The sequence below is a fragment of the Pyxicephalus adspersus genome, chromosome 2, assembly GCF_032062135.1.
Source record: "Pyxicephalus adspersus chromosome 2, UCB_Pads_2.0, whole genome shotgun sequence".
Taxonomy (NCBI): Eukaryota; Metazoa; Chordata; class Amphibia; order Anura; family Pyxicephalidae; genus Pyxicephalus; species Pyxicephalus adspersus.
The window spans coordinates 86,457,601-86,482,228 of NC_092859.1; the positions used below are offsets into that span (position 1 = coordinate 86,457,601).

At 36.0% G+C, this 24,628-nt stretch overlaps 1 protein-coding gene across 1 annotated transcript; it reads left to right on the top strand.

The window, feature by feature from the left end:
• The first annotated feature begins 48 nt into the window (after positions 1–48).
• On the top strand, positions 49–24,303 carry RAB3IP (RAB3A interacting protein). Its single transcript, XM_072401352.1, has 11 exons — positions 49–185; positions 9,058–9,321; positions 10,022–10,280; positions 12,158–12,253; positions 12,884–12,961; positions 13,534–13,734; positions 17,356–17,484; positions 19,496–19,608; positions 21,530–21,629; positions 21,728–21,797; positions 23,505–24,303. The coding sequence occupies exons 2-11, from the start codon at positions 9,080–9,082 to the stop codon at positions 23,585–23,587; spliced, it is 1,371 nt and encodes a 456-aa protein (XP_072257453.1). The 5' UTR covers positions 49–185; positions 9,058–9,079; the 3' UTR covers positions 23,588–24,303.
• The last annotated feature ends 325 nt before the right edge of the window (positions 24,304–24,628 follow it).

The following is a 24,628-nucleotide window of genomic DNA, read 5'->3' on the forward strand; positions in this document are numbered from 1 at the left end:
ACAATGTACGGTGTGACGCAGGTGCAAGAGCCCCACGTTTTCTGATTGGTGGCTTGTGCCGTGTGACGCGCAGCGGGCGGCTCCAGCCGGTGTGGTGCTCTGCACCTGCTCCGTCTTTGTTGGGGACGCGCTGCGCGGTCTCGCCGGGACTTGTGTGACAGCTCTCAGTCGTTGTTCTGTGACAGGTAAAGTGACAATGGCTCACTGGGGCGACATTGAAGTGCTGTGGGGCCCGGGGCCCATTGCTGCTTGCCGTGACGTGTTTGGTACGGCGCTGCTGTCATTGTGTGAGAGGTGCTCGCCTGCTGCAGGCGTTGCATGTTTCCTTGTGGTGCCCTTTGGTTGTACATGGGGCGGCTCGTACCCTTCACCTATTGTCCTGTATATCCCTGGGCTTCATGGACGAGAACTTCCACTGCTCCCCTGCAGCCGCCATGTCCCCCTTCCTCCATGTCCTGCCATCCTCTCTGAGTTCAGACAAGGTGATCATTCATGGAGAGGATCCACCATACATAAGTCACAATGACTCAGCCCCTCCATGTTTTGTAGGATTATACAGCTTTATATACTTGTATGTACAGACCTCTAGCCCATGCTATTACATTCTATCTAATCATTATTTCATTTTATCATAATCTGCAACCAATTATGCTGCAATACTCCCCTCCAATCCAGGGCTTTCCCTCAAGCTCCTCCATTATTGCCATCAGATATCCTCACAGGAGTGGTCAGCATTGGTATTCTTTATCCAAGTCAAGTTTCTTTATAATGTGTGATGATGATGCTTGGGGAAATGCTAGATGTGAACGCATAGTAAGGTTTGTACGAAGATTACGCTGTCTAGAGACTTTGTTAGTAGTGTCAGGGCCTGCTTGTTTGTGGTGTATAAAAGCAACCGTTCCCAAAGTGCTAAACAAAGTGTGTGACACTGAGCTGCTTTATCAAAGCCATCCAAGCAAAGCTGGAGAAGATTATCAGGGGGGATCCAGCCAACCTGGAATGTATCTGGTCCAGGATGAAACATCTGTCAAATTACAGCAAATTATTTAAAGAAATCCATTCCAGGTTTGCTGGATCACCCAGGTTCCCCATGATCTTCTCCATGTTACAAATTTTACTACAGCACAGAAGTTCAACGGGCCCTAAATTGTCTCAGAAGTTTTGGAAATGTAGGAGCGACAACTTGTCACTGAAATTCCTAAGGGATGCAAGAAACCATTGTTTTACTGAAAAACAGATTTGTAAAATCCAATGTAAGCAACTTGACAACAATCATAAATCCTCTTTTTAATAATAATAAACAGGATTTATATAGCACCAACATATTATGTGCGCTGTACATTAAATAGGGGTTGCAATGACAGATACAGACAGTGACACAGGAGGAGGAGAGGACCCTGCCCCAAAGAGTTTACAATCTAGGAGGTGTTTCAATCTATTTGCAGTATCACCTAATCTTCTCTGTTCTGCTGCCAGGAGCAAACAAAACACATGGTACTTTCAGATATGGAGGAGCATGTGACTGCAGTGGGCCATTCATCATGGGGAGTCCATAGCCCCATGTAAACTACTTGTTAAAGGAGAACTCAACTATGGAAACAAAAAAAAAAAATTGTAAGCAGGCAACATCTTTACATGAGACATAATCTTCTGCAGGAAAAAAAGTCCAGATGCCAGCAGGTTGCTTCTCCACATGCCTTTGTATTGCATTGAATATTATACCATTTACATATTATTTTATCTTGAAGCAAATCGTAGCTTGCACAGTAATGCTTCTTTATTAATAAACTTTGTAGACTACTCAGTGTATATTACTAGAACAAGGCCCTGACTGAGTCTGTTTACTGTTAATGTGTTATGGAGCACTCATAGTTTTCTTTACAGAGCATTCATATGTTTCTTTATGCCACCAAGACGAGCCCAGTGGTAGCCAATCCTATGTGCCACAGCTCCCTCCATGCATTGTCTTTCAATCAAATATAACTTCCATATTAAAGTACAGTACTGCTAAAGGCTCATGTATGACAGTCTAAAGTCCCAATGCAGTTACCTTCATCCACAAAATATTTCTACCCTCTCTTCGCCAAATCCACTTTTGTTTGTGTCTCACATACTCCCCTTTGCAGTCTCTGCAGCTCAGTGAGAAAATACAATAACACAGACTGAAGGAAGCTGTGGATGGTGCTAAGTGAGACCAGGCTGATTGATAAAACATTGATGAATAAATTATAAAGCCTGTCCCAAAGCAGTTTTCTATGTGCCATATATTTGGCTTCCTACCTATCTACTCACTACAGTACTTGTTTTTTCCCCTTGTTTAGGGGAAGGTTTATTACTGTTTCCTGTGTGTTTATTTTGTTTGCTTTTCTCAGTTGTTTACTATTGATGATAAAACATTTGTTCAACCTAATCAGATTTTCTTATTGTATTAAAGGGGAGTTATAATAAATTGCATTTCCATGTCTAAAATTAAAGGGTGATAGATTTTCACATTTGTTAGAAATTAGTTGTGTATTTCATATATTAGCAGATTGTACTGCTAAACAAACGCTGATGTAAATCTAGTGGGTTGTTATCAGTATGTCAGATTGATACACTTGTATACTAAATCTAATTTTTTTTCTGAGGAGATTTACCCTCTTTTTTTCTGAGGAGATTTACCCCCTTTCTGTCCTTTTGGTGGGTTTATACAAAACTGGAAAGGCACAGACTGCAGGAAAAACATTGTCAGAAGTTTTACCCCTTCCTCATGCTGCTAAAACTAACAGGGCACAAATGACAATAAAAACTAAAACTAAAATATTTTGGCTAAAGTTAGGCTGAAACCCTTATTCTGCCTTGCCTAATGTTTATTTTTATTTTTTGTTTTTGACACTCAAAATACATTTCAATTTTCAAACCCTGAAATGTTCCTTTATTTCCTGAAAGAGGCCCCATACAATAAATTGTGGTATTTTTATGTTCCTTTCCACTGGGGCGACTGTGTTGTAATGGGCAACCTTTGTTAGGTTTTATGGTTATAGGAAGTTTATGTTGTTAGATTATGTTTTGTGGTGACATTGAAAATATATGACTGGGTATTATAGGGTTTACCATAAGTCTGATAAGTGCTTATTACTAGCGCAGGCCATGGTGCGTTGGTGGTATGATGGTAATGACAGGTAGTAATATCATTGCCTGTAAATGGCCAGCTACAGACCGGTAAGGAGCATTTTGTTGGTATCTTTCCATACATTGTGTATGAAGTGTACTATGTAAGTATGTATTTTGTAAATATTTCAAATATTTACCGTATTTTTTGCCATATAAGACGCACTTTTTCTTCCACAAAACTGGGGGGGAAAAGTTAGTGCGTCCTATACGACAAATGTGTTAAAAAAAATAATTAAAATATTATACTCACCCGATACCCGATCCTGCGTGTGTCGAATTTTTTTTTCTAGATTTTCCTCCTTTAAAATTGGGTGCGTCTTATATTCCGGAGCGTCTTATACGGCGAAAAATACGGTACTTTTCGAAAATAAAAAAATTTACTCATATGCTGATATTAGCTTCCTGCCTACCAAGGAAAGAATGTCTGAACTTTGATCGTTTTTATTTTATCAGATTACAGGATACATGAAGAATCAAAACTATTCTTACCTCATTCTCTGTATAGTTTATAGTTCTTGATGTGACATTTCAATTGCGACAATACATTGAACAATGTGGCTGCATCCCCCTTCTAGGGATGAAACCTGGATCTATATCTTCTGTTTCCACTTAGAATTCTGTTGTCAAGTATTGGGATTAGTTTTGGAATGATGTTGCTGAAAACTGTGCTATTAAAGTAATTCTGTACATAACTAGCAAATAGGAGACTGTTTAAACACATACAAAACCATGATAAAGGAAAAGGATAATGAGAACAGTTTTTACAAACTATCAGTTGTGTCAAAGACAGAGCTAAGCTAAAACTGTAGGCTGGATTTTATAATCATAATAATAATTATAATATTTATATATTAATGTGATGATCTGCAGTTCTATCCCTATAACATGTCTTGCATAAATTAATCAACTACAAGATATCTCCTGTGTAATAATATTCAAAAATCACTAAAAAAAATGTATATTTATTTATTGTGAACAAGTGACTTTTCCTTTTATATATAAGTCCAGTGATAAATTTGCTCCAATACAGCACCCATGTAATACGCTATCACCTTGGTTGTTAAATCCTCATTACAGAAAAGTAAATAGCGATTATTACATGTGACCTTCCAAAGATTGTAGTGTATCCATATAACGTTGGGATTTATATCCATGCAAATATCCTTTCGTACGTTAGACATTTCACCTATAACCGACTTCATCAAAGTGCTTTGCAACAGATTAACTCCTCCATTGATTTTTTTTTTTTTACATGCATGTAGGAAAATCCAGTTGAAGTCAGAATTTATTTTTCATACATGCTCAATCTCAGAGACTCAGAAACTATGATGTCAGCAATGGCAGTGTCTATACTTTCTCTTTTATTTCCACTTTTGTATGACTTGGGACTTTAGTCTTGGTTTTAATAGACTGATGCAACACTAATAATACGATGTTTAGTATAATTCTCATACATTCGAGTACTCTCCTAGTATATCTTGCTTAACATATATCTAAACCGCAAACTTTATAAATTATAATAGAATGGGGAAGGAGCACAAATCCTTTCAGGTTGCCCTCCAGTCCAAGGCTTTACTAGCCATCTTCTTTTTCTTCCTGCCCTGTGGAAGGGTTGTTGGGCCAGGGGAGGAAATGAGGGGAAAGCTCCATATTTGTAACACCTAAAATAGTAGAATACTTTTTTCAATGTACATTAATGTAATTAACTTTTGCATTTTGTTAAAATTAACTGTTAACTTTTTGTTCATTAGCACTTATGTCATCTTTAAAAATTTGAAGACTTTGCATGTAGCTTTAGCTGCAGATGACCTACACTTATAGTTTGCTGCAACCAGATAAAAATAATAAATAACCACAATTCTCACTGCACGTAAACAGGAAATTGAGGTAAACACACAATCACATGGTGATAAATCACAGTAGGTGGGCCACAGAGCAATGTACAACAATCGAATAGCAGCAGTGAATTGGTAGATAAGGTTCACACTGTTAATATGGCAGAGATAAATTTACCCCTACTTATTTGCCCACAGTGATACTTTCAAGAAGAAGACATGAGATGAAGTGGTGCAGATAGAGAATAAGAATTCGAAAACAACTAGACATTCATTATTTGTGACATTTCTGTCTTTGTTATGACACATTGCTTCAAGCTTATAATTTTTTTTTTTTGTTTTTAATTTTGTCGTTAAAAAAGAGGTCAAATTAGGACCAATTTATAGGTAACCTGAAGGCAGTACAGGAAACCAAGAGTAATAGTGGCAACAAACAGGTCAAGATGCACTCCTATTAACTGAACTTCAATTCTTCAACAAAAAAAGTCAGAAAGAAACCAGTCAGTGTGTTTGTATTACATTGTTTTTTCAGCTATCAGTCCTCGTTGTAATGGCATAGATCCAAGATGTTCAAGTTTGCTAGGTGGAATTGGTTTACGTACAGGACATTCAGGAACCAAACAGGAACCAAACATTCTGTTATTTTGCAGATCCCTGGTATTCATTTTTCTTTTACCAATGCAAGTACTGACCATAGTTTTTAAGTGTCACCTGCTCTGCAGGATCACTGTTGCATCACAGGGTACATATGTAGGTAAATGCAGTCTAAATTGGTGCTTTTTCCTTTTCAGAAATATATGCACTTGTTATCCTAAATGTGGTTTACTTTGAACCCTTTACTTTACTGGTTTACTTTACTTTAACCCTCTCTACTAATCACACTACATGCAGCTTATTCCCACACTTCTTTCATTAGTTGGTAATGTGCTGATTTTATCACTGGTATTTTTCCTCTTTTAGAACTCAAGCCCTGCTCAGGCGCATGTATGTTGGATCCTAAGCCAGAACAGCATGTCCCTTGTGTTACCCTGCAAGAGATATAACAAACTCAGGTTTATAAGCCTTCCGATAAAGTCACTGTACCTACAAATGTTGATAACTAAATTCCTTACAACACTGTATACACAAGATTGTTGTCTCTGGTAAATAATTTGTTTAAATGTCAATGCGAAAGGACAACCTTAAACATCTTTGTTTCCCTTTGTGTCAGTGAGCAAAGCTTTGGTAAAGACTTTGCTTGTATTGAGCCTGTCACACAAAACATAATAAAAAAGAGAATTGCCTATGAAAGGTATCACGCAGATTTAGGGGTACACAAAATGCAGACTTATATGTAGAAAATCTGCCATACTCCCTAGAATCCAACATTGTGACCCCAGAAAAATCTTTGTCCTCTTACAAAAAGTGCTGTCTGCAAGAGCATGTGCTTTGCATCTTTTTGGGCTCTATTTATAAAACAGGCAATCGGACATTCCCTTGTGGGAATCATTTACTGTCATTGAAATACATAGACCTGTAATAGAATGGTTTAGGGAATCTCTGATTCCCCGTTTTAAAACTAGAGCCTTCTACTCCTAATGTTGTTTTCCTAATACAAAAAGTTCTTTCCTTTATCTGTATACCAATTTATCCATGTGAAGATCATACATTCCTAGATTTGGTAGTTTAGTCCAATAGGCATATTTATTAAGCATTGAGTATGGCATTCACCAAACAACACTCAGGCGTTAAACAAAACACTTGTACCAAAAAGATGCATTGGCAGTAAAATATCTGGTTAATGTCAAATTCAACACTTTATAAATATGTCCCTTTGTTTAACATCGCTGTCATATTACAGCACAGTCCAGAGAATTAATTGAATAACCTTTTATGTATTTAATTATTGCCTTTGAAAGAGCTATAAGCCACATACATTGAGTGTTCATTCTGTTTTTTACCACTGTTGTAGGCTCTAAAACTGTTTACAAAGAATATTTATATATATCGAGCCAGTTGTCCTGTGATCTCAGCTGTAAAGTGACTGCAATCATTTCTAGTTCCTTCTATCTGCCAACTGTTTTGTATTACTGTCTTTTGTATTATGTTTTAAGCTCCCCCTGAAATGTATTAATCATGCATGAGAAGCCACTCATCGGTTTTTAATGCTGTGTAATCCTATCCCTGTCCAAAACAGATTTTTGCTTTTCTTTGGAGAATATGCGTATCGGTTGCAATTTACTGTAACATGAGAATAGCGTTTCCTAGAGTTTGCTGTTAGTAATGGACCCCAAATTGCTTTACACAATATGCTTGTAAGCTTGCATTGTTTCTTTTAATGTGTTTCAGCATATATTAAATGTATATTAATATGCTGTTGCTCACATAGCATAAAATGTTACAAATAAACTATTCTATGCTTTTATTACCTAAATGTTATTTTCTGGTATACATTGATTTTTACGTGAGATTGAACAAAAAATCTAATAGCCAATTAAATATGTTGGTATGGTGATCAAAAATTTAATTTAGATCCATTTCCTATTCAAAAAGATGATCAATTTTATTGGTATTTTAACCAATTACCAAACCCCTTGATATATATACAGTAGATTGTTTGTATTGCAGCAAGGACAAAGCCAGCATATGAAATGAACTGACTATATTTACTATAGGACGGTGCACATAATCTGAATAGTAACTACTGTACATATCGGATAGGTGCATGCCTTGTGGCTGTTAGACTAGCACACGTCAGCTTTGTATTTGTATAGAAGTGAGGGACAAAGGGACATTTCAGCATGCCATCATACAAGGTATTGTATGTATGTTCTATATTGTATGAAAAGTAAAAACACTAAATTAGTGGCAGATCGGATCATTAGTACCAGCCCTTGGCCATCTATATCTATCTATCTATATATATATATATATATATATATATATATATATATATATATATATATATATATATATATATTATATGTACACAAATACACACTTTACATATATAGTATGTGCGTCTATATATATATATATATATATAATTAATAAAAATGTTTGTATTTTGTAGCTGGTAAGACCCTAAATATGTGACAGCATTGATGATGTTAACATAGAATAGGACTACAAATGCCTCCCTACTACTACTGTCTCACATTCCCTTTTTCCATACATTGGGGTGGAAGGTGTATCGGGAGGTTATATGCCGGCAAGATTTCTACCTGAATAAATAGGTGTTTTATGCAGAGGTTGCTAGGGGTTCCTTGAGGAAATGTTTTCCTCTAAGGTCAGTTTAACTGACACCAATGATCTTTTTGACTTGTTCGTCCGACTGGCCATGTAATGTAAGAGGCATTCTTCATACTGACCACCACAATGATGAAGCTTAACCCTCACGCTGCTCTCTCCCTCTGTTAGTCCGTTGCTTTTGCATCACTTTTCGTTTATAACCTTTTATGATCCACATAGTCATGTGGCGATGCAGAATTTCTACACAGCTGTTAGTGCGATATAAATTACCATAGGTTTTAGGTCTGTTTATAAAAAAAGGAAAAATCTGTATTTCTTCATCAATAAATGAATCAGGAATACATTATTAATTAGGATATATAAAGTGATTCTTTATTTTATTTACTATAGTCTTTGTATTAGAGAGCCTTTTTCTTGTTTTATGGAACGTTTTGTTCAGACTACACACCATCCCTTTTATCAACTTTTCTCTGTAGAAACGCCTTTTGCTTCTTTACCTTACTTAATATCATACTTCAAATGATTCTTTAGGAAAAGCTATGCTTATTTGAAATTTTGTGGGCTACCATTTCTGACTACTTCTTAATGATCCTCATTGGGGATATATTCAGATATTGTGTCCTGACTTTACTTTCACTTCAGTTACTGCTTGTCTGTTCAGTGAGAAAAGCCAAAGTTAAGCAGTTAGCATTTTCATACTAAAGCTAAAGTTAAGCAGTTAGCATTTTCAGAATGGTCTGCAGTCAGCCTAAATAATTCTCTTATTGTTGGTTTCATTTAAATAGTAAACCCAGGAGTCTGGTCTTTGTTTCAGCTTTTTTTTTTTTTATTATTTCAGGTGTGTGGATGATGCGGTCACGATGGCTAGTGACCCTTTGGAAGGATTTCATGAAGTGAATCTTGCTTCACCCACAACTCCAGACGTTGGTGTTATTGATGTAAAGCCTCAGGGACCAACTACCTCACCTAATGTTATCTACCGACATTTAAGTGTCGGTTCAAACCCTTCGCAGCCAAACACATTGAATGCATCTGACCTACCTACGCAGCCTGTGTACTCTTCACCAAGACATTTAAATTGTAGGGATACTACTGGGAGGAGGTAACTCTTACACAACAAAATCATTATGTTCACATTTACACTTTTTATGTCTGTGATTATCACATTTGCGATAACATGATTCACATTTAGGCAGCTAATTCATTTAACCCAGTGTACTACAAAGGATGAAAAGTGGGTTCTTGGTGCAGTGTGGGTATGTTATCACCATGTCTAAATGCGTGGCATCTAAATGCACTGTATAAAGTGCAGTACTGTATTAAATTTTACTATGCATTTCCGTGGTACATAGATGAGAAGCCAGACATTGGTAGGACATTTACCAATATGTAAGATGTCATGATTGCTGAATTATGTTTATTTTACTTAGGGAACAGAAAATTCAAAGCATATTCAGTGCTCAACCCAGAATTTTTTTTAAGCCGGGTGGGAAGAAATTGTAGGCGGGTGAAAGCCCCTGTATTGTGACCAAACTCTTTAGTAACCATCCAAAAACAGCCGGGTGGTGCGCCCAGCTAAAAGGGCCTGGGGAGAACCCTGATATTCAATTGGTTTTTATGTCTCATGTATACATCTATAATTAGGCAAAGCCAAATAAACATCCATAATATATTTCTAATAACTTAACTGATCTGTGTATTTTAAACTTTTCGTAGGACCTATATTTATTTGATGAAATATCAGTGTTTTTAAACAAAAAAAAAAGCAATGAGCTAATGTGTTCTATTATCCTTTTTTACAGCACCAGCCTATCAGAAACTTTGTCATGTTCTACCTCTGTGTGTCAGACATGTTCACCGAAACACAGTCGGAGGAAGGACAGCAACCGTGCAGAGAGAGAGTTTTTGCAAGGAGCAACACTAACAGATGTAGTGGACGGGCCGGATGATGTGCTTAACTGGAGTACAGACAGCTTGTCCCACCTGCGAAGTCCATCTGTTCTTGAAGTCCGAGAGAAAGGATATGAACGACTTAAAGAAGAGCTTGCTAAAGCCCAGAGGGTAAAAAAAAAGGAGTCATGCTCTAATAACTGACTATATATAGCACTCTCAGTAATGTTAGCTTAAATATTTGTCTTAGCCAAATATTTTTCTTTCTTTGGCATCTCGTGAGCCAAGCCAAAACATTACAAGTAGTTTAATTGGTTCTGTGTACAAAGTTTTTATTTTTACCTTTGAAGATAATACTTATAAATATTGAATGAAATGGCATAAACTCGGCAACAAACTTTTTCTAAACAGTAACTTGACTGTGTAAGCTGTACGCAAAAATAGGTCAACAGGTTACATGGACAATCAATATTACTACCTGCAGGCTTCATGCCTCTGATAATTTTCCTGTTATTGGTTCTGCATTGTGTTTGTGTGCAAACAAGGAAAATTATGAGCATCACAGTAATGACATCACAAAATCTGCTAAGACTTTGCGGTAACAGTGCTTTATACATTGGCTATAGAAAAAAAACACCTTATTCATATTTTGTTGCGTTGCAGCGTGTAAACCATATAAAATGTTTTTCCAGCTGTGTTTACTAAATGTAACGTATAACAAACAAAGAAGGATATAATAGCAGAAGTTCAGAAAAAAACAGAATCGCTGAGATTTCTTTTTCAGCCACTGTGTAGTATATATTGCTGTGTACTTCATATCATTGTCATGTTTTTTTCTTCGATACTGAAAAATGCTCCAGTCCCTTCTTAACACCTCAGTAACAGTTTGCTAACATGCTTTGCTGTAGGTATGGTGTTCTTTGAATGGTAAGCTTCAAGGTGCATTTTAACAAAGCTTAAGCAAAATTTTATTTGACCCTACAGGAGGAGTGGGTTTTTTCCTGCAAGCCTTTTATATAAGCCACATTTGTGGGGCAGTTGTAATATTGTTACATACAAGAAATGACCGCTCTGTGCCACAAATTCCTGTTACTGCTTTGACCAGTTTCCTCTTCCATCCAGATTGTAGGGACAGCCTTATCTGGGGAGTGTAAAGGACGCTTTACACTTCTTAATTAAAGACTTACTTAATTATAGGCGTACCTAAACTCAGAATTTGCACTTTACATAATACAGTGGACAACCCTTTTATGTTTAGTAAAAATTCTGTTTTTCATCAGGCATCTCAGGAGGCTCTTGGGCGCTCTTTCTGCACATGCACAAGCATCTCGGGCATGCGCAGAAGGACCTTTTTTTCGCAAGGAGAAAACTTTGCCAATCTCACGCATGCGCAGTGAGATTGGCAATTTTTTTTTCTTATTCTTACCTCACCCGATCTCGCACCTGGGTTGGGTTGACATAGGATCAAGAACAAAAAGAAGGAAAGATAGCAGCGGGACCTAATGCAGGACACCCCTGGAGCGATCAGACTTCCCTGTGGGATTAAAGGTTTTTTTTTTTTTCTTTTTTTTTTGTAGATTTGAGTTTAGTTCCTCTTTACCTGTTTTCCTTAGGGATTTATAAAGCTGTTAACAACTTTATCCCTGAGATCTTTGGTTAGTGCTTTGTCACCCTTTAATTGTTTGTTTTAAGTTCCACTACCAAGCACTGGCATTCTAATTTTCAGCTGAACTAATACAAATGATGTGACTTGATCACAGAAGCCAATTAAATAGCAAGCTACATGTGCAATGTAGAAGATGATTAGTTACACCTGACTGAGTTTATAAGTATTCTCTAGAAGGGGGTGATCCTGCATCCCTGCCTATTGAAAGTGTGTAATTCACATGTTTAGTAACTTCCTGCCTGCTAAGACCACTGGTGGACAAAGTATCAACTGTAAATGAAAGTGATGAATTATTTGTTTTTAATATGCCTGATCTATAGGGGTTTGAAATGTATTACTTTAACTACAGTGTAACTTGTGACTTCTATGTTTAATATTAAAGGAGCTAAAACTGAAAGATGAAGAATGTGAAAGACTTTCTAAAGTGCGAGATCAACTTGGCCAGGAGCTAGAAGAGCTTACAGCTAGTCTGTTTGAAGTAAGTGGTTTACCAAAGAAAGTATTCAAAGTACAAAAGAAGAGCACAAGTGTATTTGTCTATATTCTTACAGAGATGGGTGAAATATTTTGAATTAAACAACAAAACTCTTCTGTACTGTATGAGCATTGAAAACATTGGCTCATGCTTATCTGACAGTGTTAACTCTTTTTTTACAGTATTGCTTTAAGGTTCACCGAAATGCCAATCCTTTTCAGTGTTTTTTAAATCTGAACTTCCAAAAGGTACCACCAAAATGTTTGTCAATTGATGTTCTATTATCCAAAATGGGTGCCAATAGCAATAGATCCCACAGCTCCCAACTCTGGTATTAAAAGAGGCTGTGACTGCAAAGAAAGAAATGGAGAGCACAATGTGTTGCAATAAAAGTGTTATTGAAAAAAAATATATAAAATAAAGCATTATAGGAATGGTATTAGGCAGGCTTGTACATGGTCATGGTAAATGGGCATTCATTGTGTTACCACACATGTATTGACGGGTATATATTAAAGTATAAATCCAAAGGAGACCCGAGACCTTCCTAACTCCTGGGAAGTAAGACTGAAATAGATTTCTGATTTAAGATAAATGTAAACCATGTCTTTTTTTTTTTTCTCCTAATCCTAGGAAGCACATAAAATGGTACGGGAAGCAAATGTTAAACAAGCCACAGCAGAGAAGCAACTAAAAGAAGCACATGGAAAGGTATACTCTTTACTTTATTTCCTAATTTTATTCCAGCTTCAGGTTATCAGTTTTATTTGTAATGCCTTTAGATATACGAAAACCATTAAGAACTTTTCAGCATGTGAACTAGGTTTTTTGTGGCCGTATTTGATACATTTTGATGCGTTTGATGTTTGATGAGTTTGATGCATTAGGAACTATAATACAATATTTTTTTATCAGTTTGTATTGTTTATTTACACTGGGTTTGTTACTAATGCTAGGTTGGGAAAGTTGATTCATTTTTTTTTTTCATTTTTGTGCCCTATGCAGCTGGTGGCTCAATGGTTAGCACTCCTTTGCAGCACTAGGTCCCAGGTTTGAATCTGCAGTTTCCTACCACATTCAAAAAACATGCAGTTAGGTTAATTGGCTTCACGCCAAAGTTAGACTGTATTAAAGACATATGGTATGGACATTAGATTGTGAGCTCCTTTGAGGGACAGGTAGTAACATGACTATGGACTTTGTACAGTGCTGTATGGTGCTATATGTCAGTGCTATATAAATGCTGTGTAATAATAATAATATTTGAAACTGTGGTTTTGTAGATTGACGCACTACAGGCAGAAGTTGCAGCTTTGAAGGCTCTTCTCTCCACATCCCCAACTTCCCCAACAAAAGAGCTGCAGCCCGGAGGGAAAGCGCCATTCAAAAAAGGCCATGCTCGAAACAAAAGCACTAGCAGTGCTATGGGTAGCAGCGCTTTTGACCTCACTGTAATACAACCAATAGTGAAGAAATCTAAAGAGGTAATTACATTTATAGTTATTCCAGTGGTAATGAAGTTCCTTTTAAATAAAGTGATTTATTGTTACATGTTTCACCTTCTCTTAATAAAGCACATACAATAATGATTGGGTGGTGAGCATTGCTGCAATTCATTCCCTACTTTGATGTGTACTTTATAGTATGTTGTGAAATTTATTTGAAAATGATTTCTACTGATCTCTTTGACATGCACTATTTAAATGCAGTGAGTGTTTTGGGGTTTGTAAAAAGATGGCATCAGAAAAAGCACAAACTGATAATGCTTTATTTCAAAACTTTTTTCACTTATGTAGGAAGGTATCAGTAACTATTTAGATCAATTAAATCTGGTAAAAAGGATCAGGGAAAGTAATGGCAAATAAGGTTTTGGCAAATTTAGTTAAAAATAAGATAATCTAAAGAATATTGTACATACATTTTTCAGGTTTTGAGATTTGATTTATTGCAAGGTTCGTGCAATTAGCTTTGGTGGCTGCAAAAAGAAATCCATCATTAAACCATTTTGTTTCCATTGAAACTTTTAAGGGCTCTATTTACAAACCAGGCAATCGGACATTCCCTCAAACATTACCTTGTGGGAATCTTCCAGTTTCATGTGTTTTAATGGAGATAATTGATTCCCACCTAGGACCGTTGCCAAAAGAACATTGGCCCCTATTGAGAGATTCTGCCTCAATTTTTGATGGGGGCATAGGGCAATTTCAAAATTTCAGTTCTAGATGTCACTAATCAGTAAAAACAGTGGGTCCCAAATGCGGGGACACACAATCTTGACATAGGGTCTAACTCTTGATCTATCAAATTGTAAAAAATAAAATATTTAGCCTTAAGATAGCATTTTGGGACTGTTTACAAGACTATTTATTTAATAAAGCATTTTCTTGACTTCACTGGTCATACAAGAGGAAGAAAAAAGCCACTTATTGGTAATAGAGTTTGTTTTTTGAATTTTTTAAAAAAGATTGTGTTTTGCATTTCAGTTCTGTATATCAATATCATGTATTTATTCATTAATAGGCTACTGCCTGTTTCTAGTAATCTGATTTTTTTTTTTTTTTTTTTTTTACTTTTTATATATTGACTGGCATAGAAATATGTAAAGCATGTTCCTCTGAATATGTAAGCCAGCGTTATATATACGTACCCTATTTTATGTTTAAGTATTACCTTTTTATTATATGTTTAATAAAATATGATACAGGTGTTTTTGTCCATTTGGTTGATTGGCTACCTTAGGAGTGTTAGGAAGTTCCATAACATCCATGCATAATTAATTAACGTGTGAAATACATAAAAGATTTCCTTCTGAAGTTCTAAAAAAGGGTTTTATATGCAGCATTACAAGTTTGTGCTATTACAAGCCATATTAGCATCTAGAGGAGCTGTAGCAGACATAATAAAGGAAACCTGAAGCTGGTTGGTAGTAAGTACAAAATCAAATCTTATATTTTGGTATGGGTAGATGCTGTTATTTGCTATGTTTTTGTGAGTAGAAGCCCCTCCTAATAACGCCTGTCTGGAAATTACTGTTTAGGCTACATACACGTTAGATGATTCTCATCCAATATTCGCCTCAGGGCTGATATCTGACGAGAATCCGCTGTTACATTGTTCTGGTGGGTCCACAGATGCCAAACGAGGAACGAACGTAATAAAATTGAAAAGGGGGGAGCACAACTTTGTTCTCTCCCCTTCCCTCTCCATAGAGCAGAACGGTGCTGTATGTACAGCATTTATTTGTTCAGGCATTGTTCAGTCTTTTGTTGTTGCAAAGATCTTTCACGTTCCTTTCCAACGACAAAGGACTGAGCAATGCATGAATTACAATACAATTATTGCACATGTGTACCCAGCCTTAGTGCCAGACCCCTAGGGGATGTAACATACCGCAATGTTTTCTTTTTAGGACAGGATAAATGCATTGATGTGACAGTAACATTACCTCCTTGTGTGTAGAGAAGTGTGTTTTCATTCATGATGCAGGCTCGTGGTACCAAGGGATTTTTTAATTTTTTTTTTTAATTTTTATAAATTATGGTCTATTATAGTGGTACAAGATTGTTATTTTAGGTAGTCTCTTTCGTGGTTTGGTTGGCTTAGAGTGTTTGCAATTCTACCCATATATGACAGTAATTGATGTAATGTTACTATATTTATGTGTTGTAAAGGACTTGTGGAGCGATGACTTATTGGAGATTATTGGTGATGATTCTTTGCATTCCTTTCATTGCAGCAGTCACACTCAGACCCCTATTAATGTTTTATGTTGGCATCATTATGTACTGGCTGAGGGAAATATTGGCACAGTTTCCAAGGTGGTATGCAGATGTAGTTCAGAGAACCAGTTCTTAGCTATGCTGAAATTACATCCTGAGCTTACTGGGACCTAAAGTTGCTCTTTTCATGCTTGTATTTAGGAGCAAGACTGAATAAATTTTAGCATGGTATTTCTGAACTTACCCTCTAAAAATGTTGGCAGCTTGGCTCTCACATTTTTCCTGTGAATTCAATATTTTCAGTTAGACACAACAAGTATGCAGACCGTACTGTACTAATTGGTTCTTCTCTAAAAAGATGCATTGGCCCTGATTTATTAAAGCTCTCCAGAACTGGAGAAGATAGACTATCATGGGAGACCCTGGATGATCCAGGAAACCTGGAATGGATGTAGTCCAGGACTCAAAATATTTGCCAACTAATATCAAATGATTTTAGGAAACCAATCATCCAGGTTCTCATATGATAGTGTAACTTTTTTAGTCTTGGAGCACTTTAATAAATCGGGCCCAGTATGTCTATACACCTCAATTATCCTAATATAAGGTTTCAACTTGTTTGGTACATAGGCAATAAAATGAAATGCAGTGGTTCTAAAATATCTTTACTAAGGATAAAATAACTCCAACCAAGATTAGAAAAACACAATCCTCTTGTATTTAGAAATTTTTTATTATCCTGGAGTATATCGGTCATTGATCCGGTTGTTAAGATTCTTAAGATCCCTTCCTATTTCAGTAACCTCTGTACGAGAAATGAGGGGTGCAGCTGTCACCAGGTTAGGAAAGCACAAACTAAAAAAAAATTATGTTGCACTAAATTGTGTTCTTTTTTCATGTTGGAGAGATTTACCATTACTTTTTATCCTGACATGAAAGATCACAAACTGCAATAAAAACCCAACTGCATCTGTAATCCTTCCCCTACTTTATCACAAACTAAAAACTGTTGGCTGTAGCTGGGCTTTATTCATATTGCATGTTCCATTTGTCAGCACATCAATGTATTGTATACTTTAATTAGTTTCCGTGTTTCTAGTTGTGGTGTTTGCAGTTTGAGAATTACACAGGAATCTTTCAAGGTTTTAAACATGTTTATCAGCTACATACTTACATGTGTTTGTATATATTGTTTTACACCCAAGTGTGCATTGATTACATTGGTTATTTAGATTCTATGGTAACATAATGGTTATGAAATATTCTATACAAAACTGGTCATAATTCTGAGTCTGGATACTGTTCACATTTTCTATATAGAGAATGCTGTGTTATGAGTTTTACAATGTATACATTTCTAATGATACAACTGTTTTTATATTTTAGGTTGATTTAACACTTTACAATGAATTCAAAGTATGGAAAGAGGAACCTTTGATGGACAGAACATGCACATTTTTAAAAAGAATTTATCTGGAGGACATATGTCCTTGTTTGACATTTCCAAAGAATGAGGTAAATGATTGTCTCAATTTTCATAAGTGGCCTATAGAAGATCATTTTTTTAGTGGTCTCTGGTACTGACTTGCCAAAATGGAAGCATTTGCCATATGAGTTTGTTGATTCTTAACCTGTGACTGAGCCTTACTGGGTAATCTTCAAGACACATATGATTGTTGCCAAAATGACATTTATGCTATATCTTTAGGAGCTTTTACCCTTTTGCTGGTCTTATTCTTTTCTCTTTGCCCACCATAGTAACAGTGTTCTGATTTTTGTAGAACTAAGATTTATGTGAAAGCACTGTACTAAAAGTTAGAGTATAATTGTTCTCTGGCCAGTTTTAAATCTTAATGTATTTTATTTTTTTGGTGTAAAGCAACAGCAGCACTTTTTTATTGGTTTGACTTGTTCATTAAGTTTTCAAAATATAATCTCTTGGATGGCGGTATTAAATATGCTATTAAACATTCTAAGTTCTGACGTTCCTGATATCCCTGCAAAAGTCTTTTTGTACACTTCATATTTTTATTGATACATACCTATAAGCACCAATTGTAGTGAAAAGATGGAGGAATAAATCCTGATAAATATCTGTATCTGCTATTTCTGGCAAAGGCAATGCTGTTCAAATAAATCAATAAATAAAATAAAAAATTGTTAAATTTTTTGGTCACAAATGGCCCTGTTTTGGAGGCTATTCATTGGAGGCTGTTCTAAGAACATTGGTATGCTGACAACAAGGGTTTATAAAGGTATATATGGAACTAACTGTATTGTGAAATCCACGCTTCTGGCTGCACTGTACGGGAAAATGCTCATTTAGCCATGGGAAAATGAAATAAGTACAAACACCTTATTCATTAGCCTTGTTCCTAGAACACTCTATTGTGATCTGGGTGAGTCCTGAATGTCTTTGCATACAGTGCAAGACTTCTGGTCCTGCAGTGAAAATATAGAGCGATGCAGCAAGGGAAACTTTTTTGGTGGACTGGTCTCAAAGAAGAGGTAACTCATGTTAGAATAAACTAATTTCTGTTGATATCCCCAACCAAATAAGCATTTAAAGCTAGCAGTGAGGAGGGGACCCTAATCCATAGGTAAGAGTGGAGCTGTAAAACACCAAAAACTTTGAACAACTTTTTTTTTTTTTTTTCTTTTGGACCATTTTTCTATCTGCAGCTCACAGGCCGTTAATGTGATCAGTACTTTGAAGATATGTTAAAGAATTTGGCAATTTTAGTGTATTTGTCACCAAGGACAGAAAATTGTAATATCCCCATGCTCTGCAGGAACATTTTTTGTAAAAGTTGATAAAATTTAAATGTTCACAAAAAAAGAAAATTGTAGTGCAGTTCATTTTAGCAGAAGTTAAATGCCCACATATGTTTGTGGTCAGTAAGAGCTGTTCCCCTTACATTAGTAGCAAGGGAGATGAATGTCCCTCTTTACAAACAACTAGAAGGATTATATTATTGTGGTTACTAACCTGAGAATCTGGGGGGGAAAGACCTATTTGTCTTACATTTCTGGTTCTGCCCAACAACACTGCTGCTGGAACTAAGGCTATGTTTAGACTGGTGGTAAGGTTGGGGGTGCAGTTACTGCTTTCTCGCACCACTGAAACCACTGCCTTCCGGGGAGACACAACACAAAGAATCTATGTAAAACCGCCCAATAGAGAAGGGGGATGCCATTGACAGGCTTAGCACCACTCACTGCTGCCCGCTGTTAAATCTGCAAATCTGGTTAATTTAGGTGGCAATGAACCTGCACTTAAGTAATTCACTATGGAGGAAAATGAAACAACCCGTGAAGGAACTGTAGTGTTCCAGGGAACTCCTAAATAAATGCTACTCCAAATATATGGGTTCTAAAACAGAATGTTACGTGATCTTGTCTGACTATGGTGATATATGTACACATCACACTAATTCAGAATTTTTTGTTTTAGTAGAAAATACAGTATTGTCTATTAAAAAGCACCACTAACGGCAATCTAAAATATTTTTTTTTTATTTCCTAGCTGGCTGCCTCTGTCCTAGAGGCTGTTGAAAACAACACTTTGAGCATTGAACCTGCGGGGCTACAGCCTGTTAGATTTGTAAAAGCTTCAGCTGTTGAATGTGGAGGACCAAAGTGAGTTTCGTGAAGTCTGTAATAAGTGTGTACAGCTTGATTTTTAGTCATGTAGTCAGTTCAGGCATTAATATTGAGAATGTCAATGTAGGGAATATTGATCAGATAACAATTGTGTGCAACCTAATAAAGCAGTCTGTTTTATTGCAATATTCTTTTAGCAACATAGGTCATATTAACCAAAAACATAAAAGTATCTAAATATAGTTTTTACATGGCTTTTAAATCGAAATGGAGTTTTTAAATGAAAAATTTAACTTCTTTGCATGTGACTGCTGTAAACGTGGGATTTTCATGTCCGTTTGCAAAGGCTTTTGAATCGTTGTTGACTAAAAAAAATTTTTCTCCATTCTATTTATGCCAGGTTTAGTTTGGATATAAAATTAAAAAATAATAAACATAATAAAGTAACCAAGATTTAACTAGTCTGTTAGGAAACTCAAAAAAGTAACTAAAAATCCATCAACATAAATCCCATCCAGAGTCAAATGTGACCTTGTTCTCATTCCTGAAATGAGAGAAAATGCCAAAGATATTCATGTACTGGAAAAAAACTAAAATACCAGTATATTGTAAATGCTTAGGTAGAAAACATACTATATACTGTTGTTTTACGAGGAATAAATTACAGGAATCCTACTTTGAGATCAGATAACACAGATCATACAAAGTACTAACATAGAATTAACGTTGTGGAAATAGTTCATGAGTTCAGAAGATAAAATAATTACTGTCCCCATTACCTCATTATTGGATGGTCCATTTCCAACTTTTAAATTGCTGTCCAAATTGCAGCAGTCAAACTTTAAACACTATCTGCAAAGGATTAGTGAAAAAATGAACATTTTGAGGGTGACAAGATTGTCAAAAAAAATTGTTAAAATTTAGAAGAAAAAAACATTTTAGACCTGAAATTATAGTGCCACGTAAAGTCCTGCAAATGTTTGTTCTGTTTTGTTGCATTCCAAAAAAACTGCCCCATTCAGAGGATCAGAATCCTGTCAGGGTTTTCTCTGTGTCTAGTTTCCATTTCCCTGTGCCTGATTTTTTTTTTTTTATAACAGCCTTTGAGAAAAAAAAAATTGTTCTCTTTTACCTTAGACTTATCATGAGAGGTTATATAAGCTGCCATTTCTTTCACTGTTTCTGAAAAAAAAACTTGCTTGGTTGGTGTTCTATTCTTTCCTTAAATTACAGTGTTTCGTACCCTTTTTACATGGGGATCCCCCTTGTTAAAACTTTCAAGCCTTCTATTATTACTATATTCAGAGTGCATTAGTGTGGTAGAGAGTAAGAAGAATGTTTACTATTTTACTGGTCTGTGTGAAGCCTGCTACTCTACAGATAGATCAATTTAACAGATACCCATTAACTTTTTGTCTGAGTGTCACAAACTGCTCATTTCTCAAAGAACCCCTAGCTACCTCTGGAGGAACTCTGGTTGAAGACAATTCTTTAATACCTACTGCATCACTGACCTAGAAAAGGGATGCAGCTTAGGTGTTCAACTAATTCTCACACACATTATCTATCAACTAATTATCACACACATGTTTTAGCTTTGTGACTAAAACTACTGATACCAAATCTTGGCTCTACATCCAGGCAAGTCGTTTTCTTTACCATTAGCATCCCTTACAATGATTCCAGGAAATGTTTGCCTACATAATCTCCCAGTATAAAACTTTCTCTAATTTATGTGTCTCTATGAAGATGATGAACTGTAAGATCCTTCAGGATCAAATTGATTACCCAGAACATCTCTAGCATTTCTAGTTTATATTGTTTGCTAATTTGGGTCACAAAAAACACCTTTATGTAAATGGCACTATATGGGCTTAACTGGTTAGTAGTCTGCCTTTACATGTGGTAGCTTTATGTATGTGGTTAATTTATATGGTTTTATATTTGCCTTACTCAGGAAATGTGCTTTGAGTGGTCAAACCAAGACTTGTAAGCACAGGATCAAACTCGGAGATTCCAGCAATTACTACTATATTTCTCCATGTTGTAGATATAGGGTGAGTAAAAACGAGGATGAGTATGTGGATTTCTGATGTCATACATGTAAAGGACAACGTGAATTTATTGATATTAATTTTAATTGTGATTTTCCCAGATAACCTCTGTATGTAATTTCTTCACGTATATTCGGTACATTCATCAAGGACTGGTTAAACAGCAGGATGGTGAGTGAGGAATGCTATTAGGTTTTTTGTTTTTAATATATAATGTATGTAAAATTTATTGTTTGAGCCAAGTCCAATTTAGAGTTTTTGTAAAAAAAAACAAAAAAAAAACTTTCACCGAAGAAAGGGTTGATGCTTTTGGTTAATGCTATTGTTATTTGACAGATTTGTAAGTAAGCGCCACAACCTTCAAATAGTAAAAGCTGAACACAAACATTATCTTCGGTCCTGCACAGTGTAGGTGCCTCCCTTTTACTAAAAATGCTTATTTTGCTTTAACTCACAACATGAGCTTCTCTCAGTGTGCATTAAAAGCTGCTACAATTCAGATAGTTGTCCCCATTTCTTAGCTAATGAACAACCAGCATTATGTAGTTACCTACAACCTTACTGTCCTTTGCCCATCCCCTTTATTCAGTGGATTCAGGTTCTTCAAATCATGGAGGCTCAGCATCACATGTGGGAGTTACCTAGGGCAGTCTGCTTGCAAGTTTAGTTTTCCTAGGAATGTCCACTCTCCAGACAGGCATTTCCCCATTGGGGCATTTTGGTATTTGCATAACTTCTCCCAATAGCCTGCCCAACGTCTGTATCAGGCTGGGGAATATTGAGATTGAGGTAAAGTGCTGTAATGTTGTTTGGAAGCTATGTATAGCACCCTTCCGTCCCCCATCCCCATCCCCCTTCCTACCAATCATGATCTGCTTGCATGACAATAAAAAGCACAGAGACCCATTGATAAAATCACTGGGTCTACAATAGGTTATGCAGTGAAAAACCGAGAGCTTTTATTTAAACATTTGATTAACAGTGTAATATTAGTTAAAATAGAGAAACCAAGGAAGGCCAAGTATAAGAAGAATAAAGGTAGGGTGAGTTCACTGTGCAACTGTGAGCAATGGTATAAGATAACTCAATTACAGGAAATTATACCATTGAAAATAAGTGGAGGTATTTTGTTTCCACGTTCTTAGGGTATAAAGTGATGCTCTGCTATTTTTTTAAAGTAATTTTTTTTACCACAATCATCAAGTGAATTATAAATTATTTAATGAATATAAATGAATTACTAGGTGAACAGCCTCAACTCTATTTAGTAAATAAACCCCATTGTTATGATGCATACTTTTGCCAAATTAGGTTGAACTGCTTTGAAGAAATATAAACCACAAGGACACTATGTTATGCCAATGCAAACATCACTATTGATGCACTGCTGCATAAGGTGGCTTTACTAATGGTGTGTTAGGGCCTCAATATTATAAAATGAGGTTGTTTTATGTATAGTTTGTGTGATTCACTGCTTCTCGCTCAGTGTTAAGCATCCTAATAGTTAACTAGGTTTAAGCAGCAATTGCATCTTTGTGTACAAAATAATAGACCTCCTAAATTACCATTGCCCACTTTGGAAAATGTAGGTTTCTTGAATTGGAGGATAAACCTTATGCGGCAAATGTACACAGCGCTAGGTATACAAGACACATGTGATGCTGTCATTGCTTTCCTTAAAATACAAATTTAACAGACTTGCATACACAGTTATCAGCAGTGTCTTAGCGAAGGCTAGCCCCCATGTCCTAAAATCTAAGATTTAGATAATTTTTTTTTTAATTAACAGATTTTGTTCATTAATTCAAATCTATAAAATTCTTCTTTAGGATATAAATTAATGATCTAATGTGCATTTCGCTTTTTTTTTTTTCTCAGTTGAACAAATGTTTTGGGAGATCATGCAGCTGAGAAAGGAGATGTCCCGAGCAAAACTTGGATTTTTCAAGGAAGAACTTTAAGTCACTTTATGGAATGAACTTGGACTTTATGTATTCCATGTCAGATAAATGGAAGCAACTATACAACACAGGTTTCTAGTTATTGAAGTCACAGAGATCACACAATATCTATCCTCTGTACCCTGCAAACTACACTATGTGAAAATGACCTATCCTGTGTGTATGCTACAAACAGTTTCATTCTGAGGATACTTACAGGGGTTATCTGTAAATTATTATTGAAACATGCAAAATTTAAGAATAAAGTGTAGTTTGAAATGTGAGTGTGACGCTTGCTTATCTATAGGTGATAACTAGGAAGAGATGGCGATTGCAGGTTAATAAAACATGGTCCTGACTACTTCATAAACACTCTTTCCTTGTTTCGAGTTCCCATGTTCACTTCTGTCTTTGTAGTCCGTGCACAAAGTGACCTTCATTGGGGTTTTCTGTGGAATGAAAATAAACATCTAAAAGGATTCCATGGACTAAGAATTTTTTAGGTACTGCTTAGACTATTTTTAGCATGTCATTGAGAAGAAGGATTTGTGGGATATAATAAAGTTTACCAGCAGTTGTAGGATAAATAACCCTATTTAAAAGTGCGTACAGTATGCTGGCTGTGGACCACTTTGCTGGCCTGCTTTATATTTGTATGTATTAATTTTTTTTTTGTTAAAATAATTAGCTGAAATAATTTTCCCTGTTGAACAGAATAAAAATTCTAGTTTCAGTTATTTCAGTTTTTATTTATGTCGTCCACAACATTCATGGGCCAATGTAAGGATTATGCAACAAATTTTGTAGCTTATTATTAAAATGTCAAGTTTTGTAGTTCAAATAAAGTTTTAGGTAGATTCTGTTATTTTTCCTATTGGGGTGGGGGGGGGGGGGGGAAGTGGCAGACTTTTTTTGCCATGCTGCAAGCCAGTTAGGCCTTAAGTCTATAAGATTTGGTCATGTGTCAGTGACTCAATGACGTCCGTTTTAGACTTTGTTGATCTGATCGTCATTTAGAATTTGACAAATGCATTTGACCTGCAGTTTGCAGATGGGTGCATT